This window comes from Empidonax traillii, unplaced genomic scaffold (genome assembly GCF_003031625.1).
Source record: "Empidonax traillii isolate 1590-97213 ecotype Southwest subspecies unplaced genomic scaffold, ASM303162v1 scaffold34:size3740991, whole genome shotgun sequence".
NCBI classification, from domain to species: domain Eukaryota; kingdom Metazoa; phylum Chordata; class Aves; order Passeriformes; family Tyrannidae; genus Empidonax; species Empidonax traillii.
Genome location: NW_020955227.1, coordinates 185,300 through 206,998, shown reverse-complemented (window position 1 = coordinate 206,998; position 21,699 = coordinate 185,300). Strand labels below are relative to the sequence as shown.

Sequence of the window (21,699 nt, the reverse complement as noted above, 5' to 3'; positions counted from 1 at the left end):
TAAATCAGGGTAAAATCCCTGCATTAATGGGGGAGCGGGTGAAGGTCTTCGTTTCCAGCACGATTCTTTTTTTTTTTTGGCTGCTTTGGAAATAGCCTTTCCCGGGTCAAAACGCCCCTGATTTACTCCGTGAAGGAGCTGCTGGGCCAGGCCTAACCTGGAGCGGCCAAAATGCCAAAAAAAAATCCATAATATATATTTATATATATAGGTATAATTTTTTTTTTTTTTTTTTTAAAGCTACGAATAGTCAAGGAAAGATTCGAAAGGGGTGGGGAAGCCGCCGCCACCGGTCCTGCAGCCCTTTGGAGAGCAGGAACTTTTTTAGGAGCCGAGAATCAGCCCGGGGGCGATTTGCGGTCTTGGGATGCTCGAGGCCTCACCCGCTCTACTCCTCCGAAAAACTCCACACAAACTTTGGGGTCGTTCCCGGGAGGGAGCGGGGTCGTCCCTCCTCCCCTGCCCGGTCCCGGCCCTGCCGCTTTCCCAGGATCTGGGGCCGGGATCTTCCCGCTTAAGGCTCGTCCCCGGCTCGGGCTCTGCCTGCTCGGCCAGAGCCGGGATTTCTGGTTGAAGGGTTTCGCTCCCCGGTGGCTCAATTAACCGGATTATTGTCTTCCTACAGAGAGAAATCAGCTCGCGTTCGGCTGGAGCCCTCTCCCCGCTCACCCCTGCCACCAGCAAATTTAACATAAACCCCTCTGAAAAAAAAAAGAAAAAAACCCAAACACAAAACTAACAACCAAACGCCGCCGATTTGTATAAACCGGGCCTTTTTGGTCCATAATCTGCTCCAGGAGGGTGGGGAAGGCGAGCATAAACAGGGATTTATTTTTCCCCTTTTCTTTTTATTTCTGCTCAGTTATTTTTCCATCATCTACTAACATTTTGAGGCATAAATTCCCGCGTCGCTCCGCCGGCGTGTAGGTACCGATGGCACCGATGAACCACCGCCAGCCCCTCTCATTCGGCATTTTTTAAGATAAATAACAGCCTGGGCAGGGGCTGGCAGAGCCCCTTCCCCAGTATTTCGTTGTGCGCCCTGAAGAAGGGAGGTTTGTTCCGTGCCCCGGGAGGATGGAGGTTTCTCCGTGGAGGGGAGAAAGCAGGACTAACCCGGCAACATTCCCCTCCAAAAAAAATGTGGGCTTAAATTTTTTCAGTTTTCGTTGGTTTTGTTTACGGTTTAAAAAAGGGAGAAAAAAAGAGAGAGAGAGAGAAAAAAAAAAAAAAAAAAAAGGAAAGAAAAATTATCCAAGCATCGAGAAATCTGTTTGGTTTGGGGGAATAAACTCAGAGGAGGGCCCTGCCCAGTGAGAAATGAGGAGTGAAGGGGATAAGGGGGTGTTTGGGCAGGAGCGCGGCGGGGCCGGGCCGGGGGTCCCCTCGGCACATCCCGGCGCTCCGGTGCCGCTCCCAGGCCCTCAGCAAGGGGAAAGGCCGGGCCCGGTTCGGGTAGACCCCAAGGTTAAAATTTTTGGGGTTGCAGAGCAAATGAGCCGTGAGCCCCACTCGACCCCGAGCCCCCGGCTCACGGCTGCAGGGGGTTACCCCCTTCTTTTGAGGGTATTTCCATTTCTGCCCTGACCTGGCCTCTCTCCCTCCCTCTCGGCTCAGTGAAAGAAGAAGGGGACCGAGAGATCTCCAGCTCCCGGGACAGCCCCCCGGTGCGGCTGAAAAAGCCTCGCAAAGCCCGCACCGCCTTCACCGACCATCAGCTGGCCCAGCTGGAGCGCAGCTTCGAGAGGCAAAAATACCTGAGCGTGCAGGACAGGATGGAACTAGCCGCCTCCCTCAACCTCACCGACACGCAGGTGAAAACGTGGTACCAGAACAGAAGGTAAAAATGCACCGTTCCCTCCTGCCCGCAGCGCCGGGATCCCACCCTGCCCCTTCTCCCCGGCCCCGCACCCACAAACCGGGCAGGGCTCTGGCAACCCAAAACCGCCCCGTTCCTCCTGCCACCAGGAGAGGTGCCACGTCCGTCCCGTCCCCGCCTCCCCCGGGGACTTTTACCCCAAAGTCAAGGGGAGAAAAGCGATGTCGGGGCAGGGCGGGGGGTGGGGGGCAATCCGTGCCCCCAGCCCCGGCAAGGCGGGGAGGCAGGACCGGGCTTCCAGCTAAACACAACAGCATAACACATCGGCCCATTAATAATAGATACCAATTACTGCTTTGGGCATCAATAATTAACACCCTTTACAGTAATTACACAATTATTATTATGATGAATAATTTACTGGTGGAAATAGGTTTGGCGCTTCAGCGACAAATCTGTAAAAGGGTTGGAGACGTCTGGTGGCTTCAGTGGGTTTATCGGGACAACCCGAGCCCCGACCATTGCCACAAACGAGGGACCCCCGGTTGCAGCCCCCACCCTGTCCCCCCGCTCACCCCAGGGTTTGACCCTCCCTCCCCCTCGTTTCCAGTCCCGCTTCGCCCTCTGCGAAGATCCCCCCATGCCGCTTAATTGAGGGTGTCTGGGGGCGCTGGGGGCTGTGTGATCACCTCTCTGCCCCCCAAATCCCTGCCGCGAGGACGCGCCGGAGCCGAGCCGGTACCCCCAGCCCCTTCCCCCGCCAGCCCGGCCCGCCGGCGGCCCCGACGTGGGCGAGATCCCGGGGCCGGGGCTTCTCCACGAGATCCGGCACTCACTCACTCACACACACACACACATATAAATATATATATATGTATACATATATATATATACACACACACATACCCCTATGTACTTATGTATGCATATATTAAATATATACCTGTGTGTGTATATGTATATCTGTAGGTATAGACAGACACACATAAATATGCCCCAAACGAATGCCCCGGGACGCTTCCCCACTCGAATCCCCCCGCGGGACCCTCGCAGCCCCCCGAGGGGTCCGTCCCGGCCCCGACCCGGGGAAGGGGTCCCGGAGCCCCGGGCGGCGGATCGGGCCGGAGCATCGCGGCGGCCGCAGCACCCGCGGGGCTGAGGGGAGAGGATCCCCGGCGGGCCGTGTGACAGTCTGGAACTTACACCCCCGGCCGGGCTGTGGCTCCGGGAAGGCTCCGTCGGCGCTCCCGCCGGGCTGCCGCGATGGGAACACCAGGGAGATAAGCCCCCTACTCCCATTATTGGGATCCACATCCCATCCCTTCCGTACAAGGGAGTCTGGCCCTGGGAGCCAGCGGTGGGAGCGGGGATGTGCAAGGAGAGCAGAGCCCGGGGAAAGGGGGCACGCAAAGGGTGAAAAGAGCCCAGGAGCTGCTTTGGGAGCATCCCTCCCTCCTTGACCCCCTCTCTCGACTTGTCCCCCACCAGGACCAAGTGGAAACGGCAGACGGCGGTGGGCCTGGAGCTGCTGGCCGAGGCCGGTAACTACTCGGCCCTCCAGAGGATGTTCCCCTCGCCCTACTTCTACCCGCAGAGTTTGGTCTCCAACCTGGACCCCGGCGCCGCCCTCTACCTGTACCGCGGACCCAGCGCGCCGCCCCCCGCCCTACAGAGACCCTTGGTGCCCCGCATCCTCATCCACGGACTGCAGGGCGGCAGCGAGCCCCCGCCGCCCCTGCCCCCGCTGCCCGGCGTCCTGCCCCGGGCTGCACAGCCCCGGTGAGCCCCGGCCGCCCGGGAGACCCCCCCGGCACCCACCGGGCCGGGGGACTGGAGGGGGCCACCCCACCTCTGGGGCCGCGAGCAAGCGACAGACTCCCGCTCATCCCCGAATATATATATATATATATAAATATAAATGAGACCTCCCCTTCCTTTTTAAAAATATATATGAAGAACGCAAGAAGCAAGGGCAGGCTTGGCGGGACGGAGCCGGCGGAGCTGCCCCCCAACCCCGCGGGGCACTCGCCGCCCTTTTACCCCCTTGTGCCCCCCGAAGGGCAGCGGGGCCGCTGTGGGTCCCCCCACCCCGGCGTGGGACGGCGCCTGGAGCACGGGGGGTGGGGGCGGATGCTCCGGGGGGGCTTTGCCTCTCCGCCCCCTCCCCAGGAACTGTCGGGGGGGCCGAGCTACACCTGCCACGGACGGCTCCGGGGAGACCCGTCCCCGCTTTCTCCGGCTCCCCGACCCCGGGGCACCATCCGGGAAGGACCGTGGGGAGGGCCCGGACCGTGGGGAGGACGGTCCTAGCGAGGCTTTGGGACGTCCGTAACTTAAAATTAAAAAAAAAAAAAAAGAAAAGAAAAAAAAAAGGAAAAAAAAAGAAAAAAGAGAAAAGAAAAAAGAGGGGGAAAAGCGCGGTGGAATGTAAATACGGTGCAAAATGTATATGAATTATTTATTTGTGAACCCTGAGGGCGTATTTGTGTAAGTGATTCTTGTCAGTCTGTATCCCGGGGCCGGCCCGGCCGGGCGGGGGACGCGGGGGGCTCGGGGCGCCGCGGCCGCTCCCGCTCCCCCCTTTTTTAAATGTGGAAATAAAACTTCTTTACAAACAAACGGGTCTCGCCTCCGCCGGCCCCTTCTTCCCCTCCCGCTTGTTTGCTCTGGCGGAGCAGCCGCCGCCGAGGGGAAAGGGAAGAGCAAAGAGGAGTTTTCCCACCTCCCACGGCAGGGATCGCCCCCCTCCCCGGGTCCCGGTGTCCCCCCGGTGTCCCCAGTGCCGGTATGCGGGACCGGCCGCGGGGCCGTCGGGGGGCACCGGGGCGCTGCTGCCCGGCGCGGCGATAGCGAATTAATAACGCTAATCTTAAGTGTATAATTGCCTAAGTGCTTTAAATGATCGCTTTGCAAAATGGATTGTTTCCACCCTTTAAAAGTGTCGCTCATCTGGCCGCGGCCAGCGGGCCCGGCAGCTGGTCCCCGGGACAGCCGGGCAGCGGCTCCTCGGCTCGGGGAGCCGACAGATGGGCTGCGGGTTCCCCCCGGCCGCTCCCCCCGGCCCTCCTGTCTGCGGAGCATCCCCCCCACACACACCCCGGCACCCACCGGCCCTACAGATCGCCCTCCCCGGGGCCGGGTCCCAGCCCGGTGCCCCCGGCCCTGCTCCGTCCCGGGGGCTTTGCCCCAGCACCCCCCGAGCCCCGCGGGGAGGGGGATTGTCGGCTCGGCCAAATGCACAGCCACGCCTGGGGGAGAGAGCCCCCGGCCTTTGTGGACGGTGCTGGTCCTTTGCATGTGAATGGGGGAGTTTGGTAAATCCCCGGGCCTCGGCTGGGCGAGGAGGAGGAGGAGGAGGAGGAAGGGGGGGGTCGCTCCCAGCTCAGGGTTAATGAAGTGGGAAAGGAGTCTTTCAGAGAGGCCTGCAAACAACCCCCTCCCCGGGCAACAACCCCCCGTCCCAAATCCTACATGGATTGACTTAAACCCAGGGGATAAGTGCTTTAAATTAATCTCATTGAATAAGAATGAGGCCAAACAAAACTCTTTAAAATCATATTAAAAATCTATCAAAGGACAACTTGCAGTGGGTGTGCTTTTCATTTTGTGAGCGCAAAGGCAAGGAGCATACAGCAACCTTCCTCCCATTTACACAGCAGGAATGTGAATCAAAGACATTCTCTAATATTTAATTGTCCTTGTAGCCATAGCAGATTCCTCCTCTTACATTAATGAAGTACAAGGCTTCGTTACACGTTTGTAATTGCAATATTTAAATGTGCCATTTCACATCTGGAAGGAGCAGGAGGACTGAGACAAGCCTGTAACACAGCGACAGGGTCCGGCTTGTGTCACGAGGATGGAAGGAGAGAGCAGGGCAGAGCCCTGAGGAAACCTCCTCTCCGGGAAGGGGGAATGGCTGTGCCGTGTCTGGCTGGGAAAGAAAAAGCAGAGGGAAGGAGAGGGCTGGAGCTGTCACTTCCAGGGGGATCTCATGGCAGAGTCAAGCAAGGCAAGCTTTGAGATAGATCAGTTTAGGGAAGACACCACAGGCTCTCAGAGAGCACAGCACTTGCCACGTGAGGATCTCAGCAGCCTCAAAAGTCACTGAAGGCCCAACCTCACCTCCAGGGACTGAGATAAGACCTGTTGTCCTACAGCAGAACCCACCAGCACTGGTCCTGTACTTACAGCAGCCCTTGACCAGGCTGGAAACTACTTGTTTCTAGAGGGCAGTGCCAGGCAGGCACGATCCTGGCAAGGCCTCAGGGGTGGGACAGGCTGTGCTGGGCTGATGAAGCAATAAAAATGGCACAGCTGAGGAGGAGCAGCACCAGTGCCATGAAGGAAACCTTTGGAGTATTGCACGAGTTCTGCTCCACTGACTTCTCCCAGGGTACAAAGTCCAACAGCCAGGCTGCTGGTGGTTGGGTTGTCAGGCTCTGGATTCAACACACACAGACCAGATAGTGCAGTGGGTTTGCCAGGACCAAATGCAGTCCTGGCTCTCAAACCCCTTCTGGGCTTTCACCCAGCTCAAGGTCCACCTTCCTCCCCTCCTGACACAGCTTTAACCAGGACCACCACCCTTGGAACAGACAGAGAACAAAAGCTGCTCTGCTGAACATGCCAACACACAAATTCAGTGAAATCAGAACTGTTTCTAGCCGAGATATTTCATGGCTTCATCTGAACACCAGACAAAACAATCTCAGAAAGGAAAGCCCAGAACACAGGTGCTTTTCCTGCCCTCCTCCCAGGTTTATGGAGAAAGCAAGTTGTAAAGAGGAGGTTCTGTTGCTTTCTACCCTGCTCAGTTATGGAGCTGTGTTTTGTGTCTGACCCAGACCCTGGAAGTGGGTGTTTAACTGTGACTCTTGTCCCAAGGTGACCTCCTTGCTTTTTCCTCATCCAAAGCTCTGAAGTGTGAACTCAAGATGCTCCAGTTGCAGAGGAGAGGAGGAGGTGGGTTCCTTCTGCAGGTGAAGGACACAGAGCCAGGAGAGAGCTGAGAAAAGGCACAGGAACATCTCCTGGGAGAGGCAGGACTCTGGCTGTGAGAGCAGGGAGCGGAACAGCAAGGAAGACAAACCCAAACTGAGCCCAGTTCTGACTCACAGGCAGCTTTACAGAAAAGCTTCACAATGCCATCATTTCCAGACCAGACACAGAAACCTCAGGCTGCAGGGCAGGAAAGCCCCTGCCACCCACCACAATGCAGACCAGAAAGCAAATCTGACCCAAGCCAACGCCAGTGCAGCCCAACAAAGCTGCAGTTCCACCAAACACTGCCCAGAGCTCATCTCATCTCCCCTCCCAGGGGAACTCCCACCCAGCCAAGCTCCCTGCAACGCCCACCACGTACCTCAGAGCTCGAGGGGACAAACTCAGGAGCAGTTCAGGGTGACATCCACATACTCCAAAGCCACAGGAACCCAGCATCACCCCCGGCAGCTCCTCCAGCATTTGGGTGCTCAGAGGATCTGGGAGCCTTTGCACCCACAACACCCTGTTCCTGCTGCAGGTGCTGAAGGTCTGCAGGTGATGCAGTGATGGAACCCTACAGCAACTCAACCACCCCTGCCCCACCACAAGCACCACACCCTGCCCTGCCTGAATTAAGAGGTGCTTTGAGTACAAATGAACTCCAAACCTACCAGGTTCTTCCTGAATCAAGTGGTGCACAGGGATAAAGTCAGCTCAGAGCCAATCCTGAGCTGCCCAAGTGTAAACGAGGAATCAAATTCTGCCCGCCCAGCCACAATTCAAGCACATTTTGCACATCAGCCTTCAAGTTTATTACAGGCAAACTCAGCTTAACTCCAGGTGCATGTATGTATCTTTTAACACCTTTTCTTTCTTATTTAACAATCTCCTCCCCTTCCTTCCCTTAATCACATCAGTAATTCACCACCACCTGGTAAAGAATGGTGAAGCTGAAAGAAAAAGGCATTCTGCCTTTTTTAAAGATCACATTATTCATCATAACTGTTTGTAACATTCCCTGCCCAGTTAATGCAGGCAGCAATGAGATTTCCTGATGTCTCTCACCCATGTGCTGTTGGCCTTTATTCCTACTATTATGAATTTGCCAATAGTCCCTATTAATTCCTACGTGACAGTCAGCCAGGAGAAGGTCACATATTCTCCCCTCATGCACAAGATCATTCCCAAACTTGCACTCCCTGCATCACTCTGAGTCATTTTCATCCTCAGGGGTTTCTTTTCTGTTTAAGTTGACATTTGCCTTAAAATCTGATTGCTCTTCCAAACTTCTCATAAGAAAATCAGGTGAGCTTTGTTATATTGTGTTAATCTAATGAACGTTGGTAACTTCATTCTCTCTGCAAAATCATGGTTAATTTGATACTGGAGCCTTCTTTGCTTCTTTCTGAAGTGTTCAAAAGGGTATCACAGTGAAATCAGTGTGTCTGATAATTGACTGGGAGGAAAATAAAATCCTGGTTCTAAAAAGTTACATCCACTTCAGAAATTAAACACTTTGGGGCTGATTGCTTCTCTCCTACAATCCTTTGTATGACTCACTGCAGCCCAAAGTAGGTGCCCTGAATTCTGCATTCACAAAGCAGGCATCATTTTCACCTGCTTATACTCCATTTCCAGTAGCTCCTTCCTTCTGACATCTGAAATTGCCACTGTTTGAGCACTTTTGGCTTCTGCATTAAACATGTCTGGCTTAGGGCATGGGTGGGCTGCCCTTCCTCATCCCTCTCCTCAAGGAGGACACACGCAGGTAGCGGGAAGCTGTGTTTTGGCAGGGTTTGCAGCATTTTCACCTGTGCACTGCTTGGTGTTCGTGTTACAGGAGGTGCTGGAAGGAGCAGAGTGAGGAACCCAGCGAGAGGGAGGTGGGTGCTCACCTGGGGGAGTTTGGAAGTGCATGGATTTTGGGGGCACCTGCTCTCCCCAGCACCTCACCAGCTCCAAGGGGAGTCTGGGTTTCATTTCACACACAGAGCAATGGTGAACAAGCACCAGTCTCAGCACGTTTGGGGCCATCCTGCACCCCTTTTCTCAGTGTCCCCACGCTCCAAGGAGAACAGGATGGGTGGCAAAGGGCAAAAGTGAGAAGAGAAATCCATGTGCTCAAAACAGGCCCAGGCAAGGCAGAGAACCCCAAAAGGCTGGGTTACTACTGGCAAGGGTTAGCAAGAGCCTGCACAGCTTCAATGTTCAGAGAGGTGAGACATCTCATACACCCTCTGCCTTCTGTAATCAGGTGTGACAATGCACTGCAGCCTCCCCTCTCCTCTTCAATGTGCTCCTGGGACACCTCCCCTGCCACGACTGTTAATCTGCTTGAAAATAGCAAGTAAGGGGACTGTGGAACGTTCCTACAGGTCTTGAAACAGAAAAGCACCTCCTGTCTGACCACAGTCGTCCTACTTTTATGTTACACAGATATATCACATTTCTCTGAAAACCACATTTAACCTTTTTTTTCAAAATTATTTTTCTTGCCCAAACAAACCACCTCAGGAACACGGCACATCTTCAGGAGGCCACGTTTAATTGCAGCAGTACAACAGGACACGCCTGGATTCCATTCCGTTTGGACCTATGGAATGAAGGGGAGGAGGCCGAGATCCCCAAGATCCCTCCCACATTTGCCTGATAAATTGAAACACTCCTCAGTTGGTCGGGCAGGTCACCCTGCCCCCCGGCTGAGGAGCTCCAGCAGGTTTTACAGCCAATGGCTGGGAGGTCCTGGCTTATGTTGGAATCTGCTGCTTGCCAGGTTTCCTCCGCTTTTTCTTCCTCCTGACCTTGCTGTCCATCCCACTGGAATATTCAGAGCGCAGGATCTCAGCAAGGCGACGTCTGCCGTGGGTCTTCCTGAGCAGGTCAGACCTGGGAAAAGGAGAGGGAAGAGCAGAGGGATCAGATTCCCCTTCTCCCTGCTGGGCGGGACCAACCGGAGCGGCGGCAGCGGCGCCAAAAAAGTGACATTTGCGCATTAGCGAAGGAACGGCTTCCTCCTCGCCGAGGCTCGATTTGAAATTCTGCCTCACGCAAAATCAGATATTGTTGTGACAGGTTTTCACAAAGGTGGCAAAATATCACGCCGTTTTTAAAAGCAAGCCTTTGTTCTGTACAAATGCTCTTGCAGGGGCGGCGGGGAGAAGGAGGGAAGGTTTGCGAGCTGAAGGCTGATGAATTCGGTGACACAGCAGTTTGAAAATGATAATAATAATAAGAAGCCTTATGACACTGAACAGTGGAAACACTTTATAAACAGAGCTGAAATCCAGAGCTTGAAAACACGGGAAAGCAAACAAGGGGGAAAAAAAAAAAGAAAAAAAGAAAAGAAAATGGCAGGAGTCTCAACCCAACAGTGTCTTTCCTTGCAGTGTCCTGCAGCCATCACAGGCACCTCACAGACACCTCTCCAGAGACTGCCTTTTGCAAGGGTAGCTGCATTCTGCCCAGCCCCTGAACTCCAACATGGATCTCCCTGTAGCCCTAAACTGCCAGCTATAAATATAAAAACCCACTCAGCACTTCTCCACCACGAGTTCTGCCACCATCCTGATCCACAACCTTGGGCAAACCTCGCCCTTGTTGCTGCTGCTGCTGCCCTCACTTATCGAACCTGTGATCTCTTGGGTGCAGGACCTGTTGTTCCTTCCCATGTTCCTGGGCACAGTGGGTGTCCACAGATATTGGACACTCTCCTCTTTACAGTCATAGAACCACAGAATCACAGAATGGTTTGGGTTGGAAGGGACTCTAAAGATCATCCAGTTTCAAACTCCTGCCATGGGCAGGGTCATCTTCCACTAGACCAGGTCCAACCAGGGCCCAGCCACCAGTGGAAGTTTTCCCTAGAACAGAAAGCCTGGAATACACAAGACACTGCTACATTCCCTGCAGCCTCCACTCTGACACGAATCAAACATTCCAGCTGTGCATTCACAGAAGGGCTGGAGACTGGATGCGCCTGAGAAATCAGACCCACGGCCACCACAGAGTTTGAACTCACAGAAAGCAAGGCCACAGGACATAAACACCTCAGAAGTGGCACCTCTGCGGTGCAGGGGGAGCCTGTGGGCGCACACACAGCCCCAGGCCAAGGTGTTCCCTCCACCAGCCCAGCTCTGACAGGTGTATCCTCTGCTCAGCCCCTCCATCACTGGATAAACTTCCTGTTTGACACTTTGGTTGTGCCTCCAAGCTTTAACTACAGCAATTCCAGGGTTACCAAGCAACAGTTTACTAAACAACAGGGAACTCTCTGCTGCAAGAGGACAAGGAATGCACCAGTAGCTGCGGGGCTGAGCTGCAGCTCAGCAGGGGGGTTGTCCAACACTTTATTATCAATCAGGTGAAATCGCTGCCCAATTAGTAAATCAATACCCCCTGCTGAGGTGATCAGCTGCACACAGAAAAGCAGGGATGCAGGGAAAAGGGAGGCTTCTCCCTCTAACCCGGGGCCACGAAAATCAATGGAGTTGTGCTGTGGAACCTGTGCTGATCACTGAGAGAAGAAAAGCAGCTGTCAAGGCCCCGTTTAACCACGAGATGGAAGAGCTACAGGGAACAGCAACAGCCTGCAGTGACAGCACACCAGGAAGAGTGTGGAGCCAGGTCAGGAGTCCTGGCTGGATTCTGATTCCTGCTGTAAACCTGTAAATTCCCCTCTCTGGTGACTCAGCTGGTGACAGTCTCTGGGGCTCTGCCAGAGCATTCCAGATAATGGTGAGGAAAGGTGCCCTGTGGTTATGAGGCAAAGCCCAGGAGAACAGAGGGAGACCCTACTACTCACCCCCTGAGCATCCTTGGGCAAAGTATTTAATCTCTTTGGCTTCCATGTCCATTCTCCCACCTTCTAACCCAGGATGGCTGTGTTTTCCCTGCTCCTGAAGGCTGGAGTGATGGTGAGACTGGATACTGTGGCAAAAAGCCTCACAAATGTCAGATGCATTTGCAACAGAGACAGAACTCATGTTCCCATCACTGGATAAACACATGGATTGTCAGCATCTCTGTCTGTGATCTCATGTCTAGGTATCATATTGAGCCCTAATGAGAACACATCATGCTGATAAAACAGGGAGGGAAACGCCCACCTTTTAAAAATCCCTCCCTCCAAACACAGCAATCTTTGGGTGGGGAATTGCACCCAGTTGGGTGGTGCAGCTACTGGGAAGTCACAGGGGAAAAAAAGATTCTCTGCTGACCGACCCATCCCAAAGTGCTGCAGTGCTGAGATGTCAGCAGGGCTTAAAGGAGAAAGGAGTGTTCATGTGGATGAGAGAACACTGAGTATTATTGACTGGGGGTAAATGAGAGAGAAACAATCATAACGCAGTTTAGAGCTGCCTGTGCACATCTGTAATTAAACTGCAGCCTCACAAAAACCGGTAGCAAGAACCTCAGCAGAGAGACAAGAGGAACTTTGTCCCCAGGTGACTTTGTCGGGTCCTGAAAGTCTGGAAGAGACCAGGCCAGTGACAAAGTTTTAAAGGCAAAAAAAAGCTCTGCTCTCTTCCAGAAAACTGGAGGAATGAATTTATTTACTCTTTAAACATGAGAAACTCAGGAATCTTGCTAAATACAGAATTATCTCAGAAGAGATTCACGGTAAATCTTTTTTTCACGTCATGGAAAAAAAAAAAAACAACTAAAACCCAAAACCACAAGAGGTGAAAATAGCAGAGGTGATCAGAATGAAATCCTGCCTGTTGTCTCCAACTGCCTCCTGCTCTGCTACTCGATGCCAACTGACCACAGAAGTCCCACCCAACTTACAGGCATCACCTTCACACACTCAGTTTGTGACCTGCACACACCTTGGGTGATTGATGGCTTTATGGGTTCCAAAGACACCATGCACTGAATTCCACAGTCACCAGCAACAAGACAGTGGAGCAACAGAGACTGCACTGTGGCAAAGAAAACCACAAACGAACACTGAACTAAGCCCTGAGGGTGTTTTGCACAAAGCTGAGAGGCTGTGGACAGCTCCAAGGCACAGAGGAAAGAGGAAGAACAGCACACACAAACTGTTCTGTTTCTGTTTAAGATCCCATTCATCTCCCCAGCATTCCTGAGCAGACCACAAGAATGATCAGGTTTCCCCAGCTGATTTAGCTGGATTGCATTTGTTACAATATGCAAACCACCATCCTGGATGTGGAGACTCAAACCTTTTGCTGGCTCAGAAGACGCCTCTGCTCGTCTTTTCACCTCAGTGGTGAGTGAGCTTCTTGTTAGAGGTGTCTCCCTCAACTTGGTTGGCACTGGTGCCTGTTCCTTTGTCTTGAGCTGGGTGAAACGCTGCTGCAATGCAGTGCAGCAAGTGTGGTGACCTTTAACCAACTCCCAGCATCTGCAGCAACCAAAGGCTCCCCAGTTGCTCCAGCTGAGGGAGGAGGAGGAGGACGTTGTGACGCACGGCCCCAGAGCTCATGGTGTGTCTTTGGAGGAGACAGGAGTGGGCTGTTTCATTTATCAGAAAACATTTCAACGTGGATTGCACCATCAATCTGCCTGACAGCATCTCCAACAGCTCTTTGACACCGTGCCAGCAGCAGAGCTGGGTTACCTCTGGGCCAAGGCTGCTGCAACACCTGCTTTTTCTACTTATAGTGTTGGATGAACCATCTGCAGACAATGCAACCCTGTTTGGGTTGGTTTTTCTGCTGTTGTTTTTGCAGAGTGGGGGCAAGAAATCCATCAGCAATCCTACACTGCTCTCGACAGGTCAACAGATGGCCCAGGTCCTCTGTTCCCAGCTGATGCAGACGCTTGAGAAGATCGAGGAAAATTATTACCCGGCCAGAGTGAGCACCAAGCCTGTTCCAGAGCACCCAGAGCAGGGTGGCCTCCATGCCAGGGTGTGCCGAACAGCAAAGCCCACTCCTCACCCTACTGAAGTCAACTGTATTTCAGCTACAAAGGAGACAAACCCCCAGTTTCACTTTCACTGCCATGCCTCGGTCTTCACCCCATGGAAAAGCAGCACTGGGAGGTTGGGAAAAAAGAGTTTGACAGTAAAAAAGGGCACTGCTGTGTGCAGGTAACAATCAGATGGATTTTACAACTATGAAACTTTTAAATTCCATGACAGGATGTTTTTATCACATCATGATGTGGTAAACAGGACTCATCTGTGTTCCTGAACTGCCTTAATGAAGAGTGATGGTGATGTTTCCTTTCACAGCAGCCACGACTCTTTCTCTAATTTTTGGATCCATCTGCACTCCAGCCCATGGGTAACACACTCTTACCTGAGCTCCAGTCTGGCTTTCTAGAGCAGAATGCCCAAAACCAAGAGAAATTCCCAGTGGGCAGAATTCCAAACTTGCATTTTGACTAATTAAGTGATATTAAGAAAGCTCTAAATGTGCAGGTAAAAACTGGCAGGCAGACTGCTTCTAATGATTAGACAATTGTTGTTCAGGGAGGCCCAGCTGCAGCCTTGAGTCACAAGCCCTGTATTAGTCTTTCCATAATTGTCAGTGCCAAGATGTTCAGAAGTGGAATCAGGGGTATGAGGTGGGAGAGAAGGTAAAAAGCTTTCACCCTTTGCTGCCCTGGCCACACAAAGGAGGATACACAGGGTTCCAAGGTGTATTTGTCTAATTCTATCTGACCACTAAATGCTGAAGAATGAATTTACACAACGATCTTGCAGCCAAAACCTTCAGGCCATGCTGACCTCCATATTCAGAGCAATGGCATTGTAATAATGATGTACATAAATGCCCTCAAACACCTTGGACAAGCACCCTGGACACCTTTTCTTGATCCCATCTTAGTTAAGGGTTGGACTTAAACTCTGAGGCATGAGGGGATTTTCACCTTAGTTTTTACATCACTTTCTGCACATGCTGTAGCAGCTAATATGTTATTTTAAGTAAACTCACTCTTTCTGAGCATTTCTGGCATCAGAGATTCCTGCAGCAAGGAGTTTCACAGATTCTGTAGAACTTAAAGATTCACCTCTCTCTTTGCAATGGCTCGAACTCGCAAAGAAGGCAAATTAAGTTGCAACTCCTGCTTGCAGTGGAACCCTCTGGGGGCACACACCGACCCTCCCGAGCTCAAAAGGAGAAAACAGACCATCAGTCGCCACAGAATCCCATAAAGGCCTCACTGATCCAAAATGCAGAAGACTGAGGAGCACAGGGATGCACAGTGGAATGGCAGCAGCTTCTTTGGCATCTGCACTGCGAGGGACTCAAAGGACACGTCTACCTGGCACGTCAGCGACTTCCTCAGAGCGCTGCTCCTGCGCAGCGAGCGAGGGACAGCTAATCCCTCACTGCAAGTGGGATCAGCTTCCTTGCATCCACCCTGCAGTAAAAGCATGAGCCCAGACACTTACTAAGCTGCTGTAGTGTAACTCAATACACAGTATCTGGTTCGTGTGCTCCTCCCTCACCTCAGCATGGCACTTCGACTCTCACAAATGTCGCGAGCGATTCTTTTTTTTCCCTCCTTCAGGTCGGGTTTTGCGAGAACCACCACGGCAAAGGGGACAGCTGGTTTGCACAGAGGGCTTTAAAAAATACATGGAAGTTTACATGGGCATTCAGGAGAGGGCTGCTGCCACGTTTCAGCACTGAAGCATCACACACCTGGCTGCTCCCTCTTGCTGTCTCACCTTCCCCCAGGCAGGCTCTTGAAGGAGGCGCGAGGCACAAAAGGAGACTTGAAAAGAAACTTTGTCCTCTTAAGGAAACACTTAATGATTGCCTTTACCCCACTTTCACCCTGGACTGCCTGTTCTTTATTCTCTAGGCAGGTGCTGAGAGATGAGGCTTTAGTGAGCAGCCTGATCAAAAACAAGTATCGGGTGTTGGGAGACAATGTGTAATACGACAACCAGCACTCAAAGCGTCACGTGAGAAATATAATTAAAAAGATTGCTCTGAGACTGTGCTGTTATAATTTCAAGCCTTGCATTTTACAACTAGAACCCATTTGTCTTCTAAATGGCAGGCTGAATTTTGCTTTCTGCTCTGTCAGTGTGAAATCAAAAGCAATTCTCTGAGTTAACAGCGCTGTCTTGGATTTATGCCAGTGGAGACTGAATATGAATCTATATTCACTTTCTCTAAACTATCCAATAAATACTAATTTATCCTCTCTCTTTATTTAATTTTTGAAGCACACACAGAGAAAGCTGATTAAAAACAAGTTTCACAACAGACAGGAACAATTGTTGCACATCCCAACTTCGGCTGTTTCTGCAGGGTCTGAACTTTCCAGATGCTCCCGGATTTGAAATCTGGAGCTTGAGCCATGACAAACCTGAGCAAAGTCTGCCCACTTTCCCTGAGCTGCAATTATATGATCCACGTGCAAATGAGCTTTCAAATCACTCTCAGGCCATTTGTTCCAACACCTCCACGTCCCCCAACCCCACACACCCTGTGCATAAACTACCCACTGTATCCTGAGCTTGGCTGTGCTATAATGGGATGAAGACTTGGGGAGGAGGAACCCCAGCCTAAAAGAGGTTTGTAACAAGGGAAAAAGTAGCTCTAACAGAGTAGCAACATCACAGGAACAGAGAGAGGCATTGTTACAGGCCAAGTAATCCTGTGACACGCTACTGTCAGTCATAGCTTGACACCCTGCTGGGCCAGCAAGACATCAAAGCCCACCCCATACCATCTTACATGCTCTTTATCAGCTAATCAGGCTATTCTTCCCGAAATAAAGCTCCGTTAAATCCCCTGCTCACAGGGGCATTCCCATCCTGTTGCCCATCTGCTGAGGAGGGTCAGCTGGAGCAGGAGGCAGAGCAGTGGCCTGTCCCTGGTGGCTTCTGAAAGCAGGACAATGCAGGCTCCAACTTTTTATTTTAAAATCCCTTCTCCTTGCATTTTTTTTTTCCCTACAAGATATGTACATGTGCAGGAGATGTGACCAGCCTAGGAACAATTATGTGGATTAGTGCTTTAATTGCACAGCTAACGTTTGCTAACAGAGCTTGTGGCAACAATTACGTGGGAAGAGTCACAACTGATGCTTATAAAGAAAAAAAATATTCTCCTCTTCTGAATTACTGCAGTGATTTTACTGGCAAGCCAGAGGTTCCCACCCTGCCATTGACCAACTAGGGAAGAGAGCATGTCCTTAACATTGTAATATCAGGATTATCTGTCCTGTGGAACCAGCTCAGAGTAGCCAGGATCAGACGTGCTGAGCATCTTCAGCTCCCTTTCAAGCACAGGAAAGGATTCAGGGCTCTGCTCCTCCATCAGGGAGTCTCCAATTCCTTACAAAGAACAGGAGTACCCAGGAACACCCCTGTGCACTCACCAGAGGGGACAGGGCTCTAACTCCAGGTTTGCTCCAGACTCTTCCTGGGAGAGATCCCACAGGATTTTGCAGAAATCCTTTTTGCCAGAACTGCTGGCTCAGGAACACCAGCTTGGCTTACCTTTTTGGCCTTGGCTTGGTTTTCTTCTTTGAGCCTGCAGTTGGGAGAGCAGTCAGGTTCTGGGGGGCATCCCTCAGGCCAAAGCTCTTGGCCACGTGACCCAGGTGGAGGGACTTGATGTGGAAGATGTGCTTGAGGTCCCTGGGATAGGTGGTATAGGCACAAAGGAAAGACTGCAGTGCTGAGGGGAAGAAAAAGAGAAAAAAAAAAAAAAAGGGGTGAATTCTGTTTGCTGCTGCATTTTTATATATATACACTTAAAGATTCAGCTGTTCCAGCTGAAAGGACATCGGCCTTGTCCTTTGGGACACCCTTCTGGTCAGCAGCTGGTGGGAAAGGCTGGTATGTTAAAAGTCTGTGAAGGTTGCATAGTAATAGCGCAATCCCAAAAGGAGAAGGAAGGTGCTGGAGAGGTGTCAGGAACTGAAACAAAGCCACATGAAATTGCATTGGGTTTGCCTCCTGCAAGGAGGCCCCTTCAGCCCAAAAAGGTGATGTTTGTAGCACTTCTCCTAAGAGTCGTTGACAATGAATGGCTACAGAGGAGGGCAGAGAGGGAACAGGGATGAACAGAGGGAAAGAGAAGCATGGAAATGACACAGGAAGGCTCCTCTGATATTAGAGTCCCAGTAGTCCATGCATTTTTCACCAGTTACCAGCTAGTCCCTTATAAATATCTGAGAGCCGGATGGATTTCCTGACTCATCAGCACACTGAGAACAGAGCTCACCTTCTCAAAAGGGAAAAAAATAATAGAACTGTGTGCAAATTTTCCCTTCACATCTTTATATTCCTGTAATGCCCTTCCCCTCAGGGCTCATTGCTCTAAAGACAATCATCCACTAATATGAGCGCTGCCTCTGCTCCTCCCCGGAACGCTCACTCCACCCAGGCTGGCCCCTCTGCTCTGGGAATAGAGGGACTTCCAGTAAGGAAACTCTACAGCTCAGAAAATGCCTCCCTTCAATCCCCTGCTTGCTAAACCTCCTGTGTGTCCCCCCCATAAACCCTCACTCCAACCAGCACCTGCCTCTCCCTCTCACTGCTGGCAGCAGCAAGCTCTAAACTCTCACCTCTCCTGCCCTTGCCTGTTGAGCCACCGGACCAGCAAGTTTGCCCACAGCTTATGTCTAATCTCTTGGCAGCAGCCGGAGATTGGAGTTTATGAACAGTAATAAAAATGTCATTTTAGCAGATCAGCTCCTGGAAGGACCCAGGGAATCCATCAAAGCTCTGTTTACTGAGCAAAGCGAACTCCTTTTCCCAATCGATGAGAAGAAAAGATTGAGTTTTTTTGCACCTTCTTCCCAATTTCACAAAACTCCTCCTTCAGAGGCACCCGAGCACCAAGAGACCTGTGTTTTCCCAAAAAAGAGAATGCTAAATTCCAAGTGCTCTGTCTCGGTGTCTCCTCTGAAGGCCATCCTTCTGAGGGCTTATAAACCAGCTCAAATGCCTTCAAAAACCCCTATTCTGCTGCTTTTTTTTCCTGAAGTTATTGGTCAAATTCACCTGTGAGAAAGTGTAAACTCTTCAAAAGGAACAATAGGAACTTGCTCCCGCTCTGAATTCAGTCCCATTGGAGCCAACACAGCTCTGTCTCACAGCAGCTGGAATGGCTGATACCACAGATCCTGTTCTTATGAAGGCTGAGCTCAGCTCCCACAGCTGCGCAGAGAGGAAAGGCTGCTGGTACCAACTCCCTAGATCAGTTAAATAAAGTGTCAAAGGCCCCCCCCACCCCTTCCCAAAGTCCTCCTGACAGGCATCTGCCAGACCCAGCTCTGAGTCAGAGCATGGAAAACCAAGGAATGCTGCAGGACACTAACCCAGAGCTGACCCCAGCCCAGGAAACTGCTTCAGCCCCCAGGAGCTCAGAGCTGCTGATGTTCATTACAGCACCAGTGAGACTGAAACGAAGACCTTTGCAGATGTGAAAATCTTTACTATCAGGTCTTTAGACCTCTCAGTGTTGTCAGACTCATGTTTTCTGGCTTTTTTGTGCAATCAGAGTGGCCAGACACCGAAAGCTTTTTTTTTTTTTTTAAAAAAGTTCAAATTCTTTTATGATTTTGTGATCAAAGAGACAGAGTTTTATAAAAACAACTCATAAAGACTGGTAGCAGTGCTGGTCAGGCCATAATTCATGTAAAGGATTCCTCATCTTAATGTCACAGAATCAAACTGCCTGAGCTGTTACAGTTTTTGCCACACCAACATGACTCTAAGGCAACATATACTGGCTTGGGGTGGGATTCAGACTTGGGCTGATGTAAGAAAATGGATTTAGATAAGTCCTTTCCACCTGTGCATCCCCATCTTTCCACAGGAAATATAAGTGTGGAAAGTCAGAGGAAACAAGAAAAAAAGAAGTGCTATATATGATGGGGGTTTTGATGGGTTGGTTTGTTGTTCTTTTAACCAGGGGACAAGAGGATAATGAGATATGAAAGTGAGACAGGCGACATAACCTGTTCCCAGCTGAGAGCTCCCAGCACTGGGCTAAGGGCACAGCCCTCAGCCACAGGAGAAAACCAGGAGGCACTTTGCCAGAGTGGGAACAGCAGGGAAGGATGCACCAAACCCATCATGGATTGGAGCATTGTGCCCCAGCACTGCAATCCTGCAGCTCTGCTGTCCCTCTCCACACACGGGTGCTGAGGGCAGAAAGGAGGAGGCAAAATCCTCAACTATTGGCTGTAAAATTGGGAAACACGGAGGAGAAAAGCAGGGTTTGCTTCCTTACCCTTTCTGCACTCTCAGGGGCACAAAGGATCCCAGTCTCACGAGCTCTGCCCGTCCCCACAGCTCCAAAAGGAAGCACCCATCACCACACACCCCTTCGGATGAGAATCCTCCGCTTCCCGAAAGGGGCTCCACGCTTGATCAATTCAAGCCAGATCCCTCCTCCCACCCCATCTCACTGCTGCTGATCAGTCAATCAAGTCTGAAGGGCAGCACCTCCACTGAACCATTCGATGGCAGTGTGAAAACCACGGGACCCCCGAGCCAGAAGGGGAGAGCGGGCAGGGAGCCACTCGCCTTTCGAAAGCGGGGCTGCAGCGCAAACACTGCTGATTAACATCGACTGGGGCAGAAAATGGGGGAAAGCAGGAAAAGGGAGAGAAACAAATGCATCCCTGGCACAGCTTCCAATTGATTGTCTGCCATGAAAGCAAAAGCCAGCTGCCATGTTAATTATTCATGATGCCTGGCTCAGAGGGGAGGAAGAGGAGGCTTATGGAAGCCACTCAGCAGTGGAAAATTTGCATATGCAGATAGCAGAGTTGGAAAAAGAGGTGGAGAGTGCTCCTCTACAAGATAAATGGGGTGCACACCATTTCAGCATTTGCTGATGTGTTCTCTGCACTTCTTGCTCAAGAAGTTATGAATGCTCAGCTCAGCAACAAGTGGCTGTGGGTGGGTGTGTGCACACACAGTGACACTCTCCGTGTGGAGAGAAACCACTGAGGTTTTCTAGGTGTGACCACAGTGGCTGTCCCTGTCACAGACACCTCAGGTTAGAAGTTTGCATGGTGTATATGAAAACCCAGAAGAGCAGCAAGAAGCTCATCCATGAAGAATGAAGGATTGTGATCACATCAGTCACATGCTTTGAGAGACCGTGGATTCAAAAGCTATAAAAGTCATTACACCAGACAAGTAGAACAGCACACCTGAAAATGGGTGCAAGCTGCTGGTGTAGCAAGTCTCCGGCACTTTCACTGTTAGGAAAAAGGTGTCTCAAAACCCCAAGGGACTAAAATCAGCACTGCAGCAGTTGGAGGTGGGGTGAGAAATCAGCCCAGTGACTTGCAGTGGCAGGGGGAGAGAGCAAAGAGTGAAACAGCAGAATTACAAATACTTTGCCCATCAACACAGCCACACATCATTAAAAGCATTGCAGATTAATTTGAGGTAAGCAGGCAGTCCCAGTAGGTGCTCCAGTTATTCTGCTGTGTCATCACCTAAGAAGTTAGTACAACACTCAGGAAAAAGCAGCACCCCTGACCTCCTGAACAGCCACTTCTCAGGGCTCCAGATAATTTTCTTATCTGAGAACAGTCTCCCCTACTCCAGTTTCTCCAGACATTGCACAGCTCAAAGGCCAATTTCCCCACTTGGTTTTGGACCCCTTAGAGGGTGATTTAAGTAGTTTAGCACACGTGGTACACCTGCACCAGACCTGTATGCACGTGCGTGCAGCAGGTGTACAGAATGGCAAACAGAAATGGTGCAGACCATTAAAATCCATCTCACCAGGACCCCTCTCAACTGGCAGTGCTGCAAAACTGACATAACAGGACTTCTACACAAGCTCAGAGAGAAGGATTTGACTCATGAATATCGTGAGCAGGAGTGGTTTAGTCTCTCACAGAAAGAGTTTGTGTTTTGTGGACTCGTCTCAATAACTCAAATTCCAAGTCATTGCCAAGGAGCTCTGGGGTTCCCATATTCC

At 51.3% G+C, this 21,699-nt stretch overlaps 2 protein-coding genes across 2 annotated transcripts in view; one reads left to right on the top strand and one right to left on the bottom strand.

The window, feature by feature from the left end:
• The window catches only part of BARHL1 (BarH like homeobox 1), a 6,932-nt gene extending 3,330 nt beyond the window's left edge, over window positions 1-3,602 (top strand). The window contains exons 2-3 of the mRNA XM_027877869.1: window positions 1,572-1,840; window positions 3,308-3,602. Coding sequence (XP_027733670.1) covers window positions 1,572-1,840; window positions 3,308-3,602 — 564 coding nt within the window. The remainder of the gene's footprint in view (window positions 1-1,571; window positions 1,841-3,307) is intronic.
• A 5,715-nt stretch (window positions 3,603-9,317) lies between these two features.
• Window positions 9,318-21,699, bottom strand: part of DDX31 (DEAD-box helicase 31) — a 45,456-nt gene continuing 33,074 nt past the window's right edge. The window contains exons 19-20 of the mRNA XM_027911618.1: window positions 17,241-17,421; window positions 9,318-9,691 (exon numbers count right to left, since the gene is read on the bottom strand). Of these exons, the coding sequence (XP_027767419.1) occupies window positions 9,553-9,691; window positions 17,241-17,421 (320 nt within the window). The 3' untranslated portion in view covers window positions 9,318-9,552. The remainder of the gene's footprint in view (window positions 9,692-17,240; window positions 17,422-21,699) is intronic.